The following is a 10,718-nucleotide window of genomic DNA, read 5'->3' on the forward strand; positions in this document are numbered from 1 at the left end:
GGAAACCTCGGGGGATATGATTATTTTACAAATCATGAACATGGAACAAAAGCTGAATGGTGTGCAAAGTAACATGGACAGGTGCATGTTTGGAGTTGCACTGAAAGACACGAGGATAAAACACATCAATAAGAAACAAGCGTGATTAGACATCGTATTGATTTAAGACGAGCGAGCTTGGGCAGAATGCATCGTCATCAGGGGGCTGATGGCTGTTGGCTGAAACGAGTGATGTGGTAACGTGCCTGAGAGGAGATGAAACAATGAAATCAACTCGTGTGCAGGAGCGACATGGATTGTTATCATCGCAAGACCATGTGATAGCCACAGCTTGTGGAGGCCATCATTCAGCGGTGGATAGATCATGACTGCTGCTGATGATGATCTCGATATTCTTCATTAGAGTGGTGGAGCTCGACTGCTATCAGAGATAGCAGAAAGAATAAAACAGGGATAGAGAATGCACAGAGAGAACAGAGTAGAGGTGGGACAGACAGAAGCAGAGGTCCACTGACCAAGGCTGGCACGGCCCGGTTTTATTCATTCGGGTTTTAATCGGTTTTTATATAAAACTGGAGCACCTGGGGTCCTGCCCAAATCCGTTTTTATTCGGTTTGATTAAAGTTAAGTCTGGATTTCAGTCACACGCACCCATTAGCGGCGTTCGGGCCGGGGCCCGGGCTCAGCCGCCGTGCGCGCCCAGCCAGTCGACGACCCGCGCAAGGAGCAGCTTATACTTGGAGTACACACAGTTCAAGATCGCGGCGACGAAGGAGAAGACGCACAAATCCTTTCGCTTTCAGCTCCTGGCCAAGCGGAGGAAGACCCCACTAGAGTGGTGGCTGACCGACGGCAGCGACTATCCCGTGCTCCAGAAGATGAGCCATCAAACTGTTCAGCATGGCCACGTCGACCGCTGCGTCTGAGCGAAACTTCTCGACGCTGGGATTTATCCATTCCAAGTTGAGGAACAGCCTGGCGCCCAGCACAGTCGAGAAGCTCGTCCTCTTCTTTGGTTCTTTCGGTAAAGTCACGTAGAATGAGAATAAAATAATAAATTGATAAAATAAAATAACACAATAATATTCTCACGACGTTTCGGCCACAACACAAGCGGCCTTCATCAGGTGAAGGGACGAGACTGTCTGGTAGGACAGCGCTGGAGTGAAAGAGCCACGTTCAGATCACGGCCTTTAAGCTTAGAGTCGCGGCATCTCTTCAGAAAGGTGAGAGACTCGATTAGTTGAGCCTTCTTATCCCGAAGTCTGTTGAATGATCTTAAGGATGTGTGGAATCCCTCCCCGTAGAGGCGGTTAAATTTCGATTTAAAGCTTTCGTGACTGCAATGATTCATCTTCTTTGGTTCTTAGAGTCAACAGACTTCGGGCGATGCCACACAGGCTGATATGACGCTATGTGCCTTTTCAGCCCACGGTGCCTATTTGGTTTGAGACACTTTGGCAAAACTGCTCTAAATTCACAACGTGCGTATCAGCCTTGAACAGAAAAAAAAAACGGGCAGCTGACGCCAAATTTTGTATTATTATTTATTACTAATATAATACTCTTTGGGTCTTTCGGTAAAGTCACGTAGGTAGACAAATAATAGCTCACGACGTGTTCGATCGCAACACAAGCAATCGTCTTCAGGTGAGAGAGAGCAAGCTACTGAAACAAGGTCTTATATAGGCCTGAGATGAGGGCTGGGCGAGAGATGGCCTCCCTGAGGCTGTGTAAGCGGCCATTGTATTGTGAGAGATTTAGATGTCAATGATGCATCGGTGGCAGATCGATTAGGACATCCAGCCTGTCAATACAAAGACATCCAACCTAGTAATGCAACTCAGAGAGTCGGCTAACATCTACAGGAGGGATGGAAACATCACAGCAGGTGAAGACTTTACCTGGTTAATCACATCCTCCCAATGATTGCTCAATTTGTACCCATCTTCTCGTTTGAAGTTGTGTCTGTGTTTATATATCTGCATGGCTTCATGAACAAATCTTTGATGATAGCCAGTGGGTTTGCATCGTACCTTCGTCTTGTTAAAATCTATTTCACGTGAGCCCACAGCCAAGAATGTGTATGTGTCCTGTGCATGACGTCACTCCACATGAGGTTCCCCTCATTAATAATCATGAGCGTGTGACGTCACTCCACATGGAGGACCCCCTTCGTTAATAATCATGAGCCGATGACGTGAGGCATCCCCCCCCCCCCCCCATTATCATTAGTAGGTGACGTCACTCCACATGGGGCAACCCCGTCATTAATAATCATGAGCGGATAACGTCACTCCATGGAGCTCCCCCCTCATCAATAATCATGAGCTGATGACGTCACTCACGTGGACCCCGCCCCCACCCCCTCATTAATAATCGGTATATATATTTCGATTTAAAGCTTTCGTGACTGCAAGGTTTCATCTTCTTTGGTTCTTTCGGTAAAGTCACGTAGAATGAGAATAAAATAAAAAAATAAAAAAATAACACAATAAAATTCTCACGACGTTTCGGCCACAACACAAGTGGCCTTCATCAGGTGAAGGGACGAGACTGTCTCGAGGACAGCGCTGGAGCGAACACAGCCAAGCTCAGACCGCGACCTTTAAGCTGTGTGAGAAGAAACAGAGCGCCTTGACAAAGGAATTAGCATAAAAATTAGCATGGGATTGACTCTTAATACCTCTCACACCACGGTTAATGGTATGGTTTACAACATGGAGTATAACAGCGCCTCGCAGCTGTCTCTCTCCCCCTCCTCCGTTCCGACCATGGATGAACTCTTCCGTCTGAACGGGGCTCGTAGCTATCCGTGGTGCTAAAGTTGAGGGTAAGAATCCACCCATTTTTTCGCCATATAGCATTGTGATATATAACGACTTATTGTGGGTAGCTTAGCTGATTGGAGAATATATAGAGTTTATTGATAACATTGAGGTAGTTTATATTTTAATTTTATGGGTTTACTATATGGTATTCATTATATAGTGTAGTGTATACCCAGTTACTGTTAATAGCTCAGCTTATTGAAGAATATATTGAGTACATTTATTATATTGATGTAATTTAGACTTGGGTTTTTTTTCACATCGGTTTACTATATGATAGTCGAGTGGTTGCAGCCCCCTTTTGGCGTCCATGTACTAGGTGCCTCTGTAGATGTGTAGGCTTTGACTTTAACATAGCTATTTCTATGACCAGTCACAAGCTAATCACTTAGTTATTTCAATGCTAAATTCTCCTGTTTGATTTGTACTAGGTGCCTCTGTGGATGTGTAGGCTTTGACTTTAACATAGCCATTTCTGTGACCAGCCACAAGCTAATCACGCAGCTATTTCAATGCTAAATTATCCGAACCAAACATTAAACTAATTTTCAATGGTACAGTATATTTTTTCAAGTAGTGGTATCCCAAATTTTCGCAGCAGCTTAAATTCCCTTTTCACACCATCAATATGTAAACTCCCCCTCCCCCCCTCGCCGGTCTGCGCATGTTCACCCCCTCTACACCGTTCATCATGCTAAGTCCGCCAATTAAATGCTAATTTTTATGCTAATTCCTTTGTCAAGGCGCTCTGTTTCTTCTCACACAGCTTAAAGGTCGCGGTCTGAGCTTGGCTTTGTTCGCTCCAGCGCTGTCCTCGAGACAGTCTCGTCCCTTCACCTGATGAAGGCCACTTGTGTTGTGGCCGAAACATCATGATAATTTTATTGTGTTATTTTATTTTATTATTTTATTCTCATTCTACGTGACTTTACCGAAAGAACCAAAGAAGGTATATATATTCTTGGTTCTTTCGGTAAAAGTCACGTAGAAGGGAAACAATAAAAAAAAGTAAAACGGTAAAATTCTCTCACAACGTACATAAATCATGAGCGGGTCATTATTTTCTCCGATTGAATACTTTTTTGATGAACTGCAATACATTAGCCAAAAAAAACAAACCCAAGAACATGTCCTTATTGTTGACGCGTTAGGTTCTAAGCACAAGATGATGATGGAGGCTCGCAATGGCGGGGGAGCCATCAAGGCCTTCCCCAGGCTGGGCTCTCGGCCCGCCTCCGCAGAGGCCAACCTTCCCAAGGGCTCGGGCCTCCAGGATAAAACCTTCTACTGCGAGATCTGCGATGTCCACGTCAATTCGGAGACGCAGCTCAAACAGGTCAGCCGCTCGTCAAGACGGGCGAGTGCTCGGACTGCTTTGCGCGCTCTTCGTGCCCTTCAGTAGCCCGCGACCGATGATTGGTTTTTTTGTTTGTCTTACGAAAGCGTTTTTTTATTTTTTGCGCGACTTAACTCGCTGACGTGAACCTCTTGTTCATAGCCGTCAAACTCGAGCGTTGCATTGTTGTGCGAAGAAGAGCCATGGGCCCGCGATGTTGCATATTATTTGTTGTTTCTCCTATTAAGGCAGACTTACTGATCCCTAGTTACACCGTTAAAAAAAAAGGCAATAAACACAGCGTAAACTTTACAGAGTCCAGAGAGGTCGTGGTTGGAAGGTTGCAAGTGCACATTCAGGTCAAGGGGTCGACTGAGCTGGTCATCCTTCAGGTGTGGTCAGTGAAGTTAATTCTATACCATTTTGTCGGACCTATTATCCAATGGAGAGGTGACTGGTCCCTGCAATGGGACTGGATCTTCCACGATTGAATCCAGATCGTGATTGTTATATGAGAAACCACCAATGGCTCATTTGAGCATGGGTACATAGACCGACCTTTGTTTCAATAATAAATACTTTAAATCAAAGAGGAAGCATCACATGATCCTTATGGTGGTACCCCGAGATACCAAATAATATAAACTGGCCGAGGCAATTAAATATGTTATTTCTGGGACACTATTTTGTCCAGGGGTGTACTTAACTCCGCGATTGGGGTAACCAATCAATCCCAATCAGTGCCACACTCTGCGATGTCGAAACACAGCGAGGACGATTGCGCTGAAACCTTGAACACTCGCACGCACCGTAGCGGTGCATCGTGTACAGCTCGTCGAGATGAGTCGATTGCCGCATTGCCGACCATCAACAGACTAAAAATGACTGCATCACGGACATTATGCGAGAGCCGGGGTACTATGGTACTCTGGAGTACCGCCATATGGTTCACATTTCCTTTTTTTCTATAACTCCATTTTCACTTCATAAGGTTGGGTGTCAAAACTTGTCAGATACGCAGTGCAGACTCTTTAACTGAAGAGGTGTTGGTTTAGCTTTGTGATAGTGGGTTAGGCGGTAATGCCACAAGGCCTAATAGATCATTTTGTCACTATTCTCTTGCACCACACAAGGAGTGTGATGCAGCTCGAATAGGCTTTGTAACTTGAGATTAAGATGTTACGTCTCAGCACGTACCGAGATTGTACAGTTAGACACTGTTTTAAGGAAATCATTGTCTATAATGTAGTTTTTAATCCATAGTGTATTCCTGTATTTCTCATCGTAATTCATCTTCCACAGAAAACTGGATACAATTGGGTTATCACTGGACATTTTCCCTATCGCTCCCAAATAAAGCATGTAAATGACTGAACTACGTGTTGTGGAGTTAAGACGTTTAAAACAATCTAATCTTCACGATCGAAACATTGTACATGTTTTTAGTCGAATAAATATGAGCCTTTTGATGTAAACGCTCAAAGGAAATACGTGTAATGTGTCTGTGCATAGCATATTACAAGCCGAAGACACAAGGACCGAATAGCAGGCAAGCCCATTAAGCCAAAATTCTCTCCTTACAACAAGATTCAAGGACATTCCAGCTCAGTGGGGGTAAGTCCACCAACATTTTCTATACATAGAACAACAAAATAGCAGTACGGCTTGTTCATCATTATACACTTCCTAATACATATTAGCATTAATGAGGAACAATGAGAGGAAAGTATGTGGCGCTTTGCCAAATTCAATGTCTTGTAGTGGCAAAATTGTACGTGTGTAATTTAACGTGTCATTTGAAATTTGTAAAAATAACCCCCAATTATTAATCTGTTGCATTTAATATTATTACAATGTTAACCACATCAACAGCTTCAGCCATGATTGCATCTTGATAATTTTAACTTCAGTATATAATTGCGTTTTAAAATGATTGCCATTCATCGGCTGGTTGACCAATTAAAATGTTCTCTTACGTTAAACTTTCCTGACTGAGCAATCAAGAGGCTAAAGTCTCTTTATTGAGCTGCGAAACAGCAGAAACAATCCTCTACCCAATTATAAAACTGATGCTATGCATTCAACTCCCATCGCCTTGATAAACCCAGAAGTATAAATGGGTACACCAGAGTCGATCGACAGGTCACAAGGGTTGGAGGATGCCTGCTGTATATTTGGATTTTTCTCCGGGTCATCCGGTTTTTCCCTCCGGATTTAGAAACTTGCGTTTGACAATATTTGGCTGCTGTACATTTCCACGTGATAAGCCACTTCGTTGAGCTATAATTTGTGGCCATGTTGCATCTAAAAAAGAGCTATATAGCTCTGGGCTTTACCTAGTAAATTAAAAACATGTTTTATAGTTTAGTTAAAAAAGTGTGGGTACTTGCACCTCTTCAAAGATGGCTGGCTAGGATGGAAGAGTTAGGCCAAATACCCTCCAGAGCTGCTCTTTTGAGCTCCGTCTAGTACAGACCCTAGAGTTTATATATATATATACACATACATTGAGAATATTCGGCACTTCATTGCACAACCCCCCCCATTTCCCTGCAGGGAAAACTGCCTCCAGGATTTCTGCCGACGTCCCTCGCGGGCGTGAGGGATCCACTGGGCCTGCATGGGGCTCTGGGCGCCGCGGCTCCGCCAGCCTCCACCCTGACGTTCCACGTGGCGGCAGCGGCTCCGCCGCCGCCGCTGCTGCGTGCCGCCCCGGGGCCAATCCGCAGTTCTCACCGGTCAATGCTGTTCACACCCTACTGAGCCCTCGCCGGCTTCTGGAAGCCGGCTGCGAACGGTCAAAATTCGTTTTAAACGTTTGGGTGGCCAACCTCCTGAAGTACAAAACTATATAACAAACAAAAAAACCCAGGACATGTCAATGGAAAGAAGAATATGTTAAAATACTAGAAGAGGGGAGAACTACATGTAAATGCTTTGTCTTGAGTGCTGTATTATTATTATGCAACTGACAAAAAGCTGGACTTTTAATGCCCTGGGAAGACTTGCGTATTTCCCAGGACAGCTACCTCGACGGTGAGGGTGATCCTGGGAAAACCAAGGCAGGTGGAAACTTTATTTAAACTATGCCCGTGAAGCAACCACATCGGTGTTGTAAAGCGCAGTACACGTGTTGTGGTTTGTTACAGAGCAACAGTGATTACAGGCAATCGTAATTGCCTATCATTGCTTTGGGTTCCCCACCCCCCCCCCCCCCCGTATAGTGTCAATGGTGATCACAATGCGCTGTAGTGATGGCTTGTTGTGGCCTTGTCGATGGACCAATTGGAGACACAACTATGATGTGACGTTCCTGCTCAGATGCCCTTATACCCCTGCCATGTAATCACTCTGAGAAGTGACATCAGGGTCAGTCAGTGATATATTGTATTCTACTTGAGCCTACATGGGCTCCTTAATGCGTTCGACCTGGTCAAAGTTGGCCATAAACGTAAATGGAGAGAATACAAGCAAACGAGGTATTTCATAGACATATGTAGGCTACAATAATGTCATTCAGAATTTACATTATAGCAGACATCAAAATAATAAAGCAAAAAACACACCAAATAAGAGAAGTAATAAAACCTAAGAATTCATATTAACCGTTTTTCAATCTTTAATATATTGTTTATAATGTTATTCAATCTTTTTTTTATTGTATATTTATCTTCACTGCTATCATCGTTATATATATATTTTGTAACGTGTTCTTTTTGTCTTGCTCCTTTGTGTTCGAATATGATTCTACATCTTTGAAAAAGATCCCCCGTATAGGCTGAACAGACTGTAGGGGCAAGTGCTGTTAGCGAGCACCTATGAAGGCCAGCACGATACACGAGGGGGTGGGTGGCCAGCACCACGCCCGACCGCCTTTGTCTTCCTAGTGGCGATGAATTTACACCGCACCAGGTACTCATTTGAGGCTGAGTCGACCTAGGGGAGGCCCAGGACCGGTTCAGATAATCGTCACTTGGGTCGCAGCAGCTCACAAACTGCTACGCGACCGCTCCCCACACACAGCCTGATTGGTCAGCTCTGTCTGCGTGCAGAGTGCCAGGGGTAGAACACCCTTGCTCCTTCCCTGCCTTATGACTGTAATGGTGCTTCATCCATTTCGTCTGTATGGACGTATGTATGTTGAACTTCTATCGCACCGTTACATATCCAACCGTGCGAATGGGTGGTGCGGAGATCGTCTGGCGAATTGATGGGAGTTACTATGTGAAACACAAGCTGTGCATTAATTCGGACCAAAAAAGTCGTCATGCTAAATGAGCGTTGGGCACGGCTCATCTTCTTTCTCCAACACCAGCGGTCGGCAACCAAAAATAACAGAAAGATAAATTTATTTCGAATTTGGTGGGGGGGGGGGGGGGACCCCTCAATATTTCAAGAGTCGCAATGCACCGTGTGGTGCAAGGCCGTAGCCATGGAGTCAACATTGGGGGGGACAAAATCTTCCAGGGGGTCTGAGGGTCCCCCCCCCCCTCCAGAAAAAAATCTAAATTTGAAAACGAATTTCCTGCCATTTCCCACCTATAATATAAAAAAAAATTCACTAACGTCATGAGATGGACTTTTACTTCTTTTTTACAATGTCTAACAGTGTATTGTATTACATTGCTGTTTTTTTTACCTTTTCTTGTTTCATTGTATATAATGGCAAAAATTAGGGATTAATAAAGTACAACCATAACCACAATCATATAAACAGAAATCTATTTAATTGCAATATATTGGGGGGGGGGGGACATTTTGAGCATATTTGCATCCCCCCCAATATATATTATAATTACGGCCTTGGTGTGGGTCCTTAATAAATGATGCCACGAAGCAGCAGTCCTTAAAGAAGTGCATGCGGCTCTGGGGGGTGGACGTTGCTGACCCCTGTCCAACAGAGTTCATGATGGAAATTCCATATTTCTATTGCAAAAGACTACTTCTTTTGAAAAGGCAGTCAGTCTCTTGACAATCAACAGCATTTTTTTTATTTAAAGCTTTCGTGACTGCAGTAATTCATATTCTTAGTTCTTTCGGTAAAATCACGTTGAAGGGAAACAATAAAATAATAAAATATATATAACAATAAAAATTCTCACGACGTTTCGACCATAACACAACACCTGATGACGACCGTTTGTGTTATGGTCGAAACGTCGTGAGAATTTTTATTGTTTTATATATATTATTATTTTATTGTTTCCCTTCAACGTGACTTTACCGAAAGAACTAAGAATATGAATCAACAGCATGTCACTTGTGTCATTGACCCCGTAGTAATATCAAACAGAGTCGATCCCTGAATGACTTGTTAAAACACAACCTTCTGACGGTGTGTTGCAAACTCCCGTCACATTGCCAGCTACCATCATTTCAACACTTTCGTATGAAGCTAATTTATAGCCAATTCAAATATACGCTAAGACATTCGATCAAACGTATGTCATTCGGATTCATTTATCTTGCCCACAATCGTGGCAGATTAAAATGTATGCCGATTCGGTGCCATGTTCCCACGACATCAATTGTTGGGCAAGAACCACAAATGATTTCCAGGCGATTGTTTTCTTCCATCACTGATGAAGCAGTTTCTAAAAGTGAAAAAAACAACCTTGGTCTGGTGTCAACAGAGAGCAAGCAGTGTCTTGCACGTGCAGTGCAATATAACACTGTGGCTCACCCCGTGTCAGTCCTTCTGCCAGGCTCAATTGTTTTGTTACGAGTGTGGGTGGGACTTTTATTAAGACTAGCATCTGTTCCAAAAGAAATCCCTCGTGTAGTGTTCGTCACGCACGAGCGAAATGTAATTATATCGGTGTAAATTATGTTTAAATGTGTGCTTAATGACGAGTAGAATTAAACGATGTGTTCTGTAACTATTGAAATTTACAATTACGCTCCCGAATACGTTTTGGTTCTTAAAGACATGCTTTTTTTTCATGCAAATGTTATATTTACCGATATTTAGTGTATGTGTGGGACGGATTCCTGCTTTTTGTTTTTATGAATTTAACAAAAAATGGGCCTGGATATGATTCCCACCCCCCCCCCCCCCCCCCCCCGCATAGAAAATTTGATGGCAAGTGAAGAGACGACCTTCGTGCTTTCTGCACCAAAAGTGGTGTCACGTGGTATCGCATGGCATCTCTTTTGTCAGCACGAAGACGAGTAAAACGATTACGTCATGTAAAAATGTGAGAGAGATATAAAAAAAGAGCTTAAATTGTCGTTAAATATATCTGAAATCCCAAAATTGTTGAATCTGAAAGTCATCCCGAATATTCATGTATTCTCTTCGACGGTGTACACGTATATATGAATAGAAAATGTATTTAAAATAAAATTTAAATATATATTTATTGTACGGTGTAAATTATTGTGGGTACCTTGTTTGGCTTTATTTTACCATTGAGCATATTGATTAAGTGTTTGTACGGTGAATGCTATTGGCCAGGTTTGTGAAGGGAGCGATTTCCATTGTTTTGTCGAACACGCTGCAGAGCGTTTCCCCCCCCCCCATCCCATTCAAGAGAGCAGTTTGAGAAACA

The 10,718-nt window shown here is 43.4% G+C and overlaps 1 protein-coding gene across 3 annotated transcripts in view; it reads left to right on the top strand.

Moving 5' to 3' along the window:
• Window positions 1-10,226, top strand: part of LOC116938794 (zinc finger protein 385D-like) — an 89,913-nt gene extending 79,687 nt beyond the window's left edge. For all 3 annotated transcript variants that reach the window (XM_032946432.2, XM_032946431.2, XM_032946433.2), the window contains 3 exons: window positions 3,983-4,167; window positions 5,680-5,781; window positions 6,724-10,226. In XM_032946432.2, the coding sequence (XP_032802323.2) occupies window positions 3,983-4,167; window positions 5,680-5,781; window positions 6,724-6,930 (494 nt within the window). In that variant the 3' untranslated portion in view covers window positions 6,931-10,226. The remainder of the gene's footprint in view (window positions 1-3,982; window positions 4,168-5,679; window positions 5,782-6,723) is intronic.
• Window positions 10,227-10,718: the final 492 nt, after the last annotated feature.

Source organism: Petromyzon marinus, chromosome 4 (genome assembly GCF_048934315.1).
Source record: "Petromyzon marinus isolate PM22_M1 ecotype Great Lakes invasive population chromosome 4, UKy_Petmar_22M1.pri1.0, whole genome shotgun sequence".
NCBI classification, from domain to species: domain Eukaryota; kingdom Metazoa; phylum Chordata; class Hyperoartia; order Petromyzontiformes; family Petromyzontidae; genus Petromyzon; species Petromyzon marinus.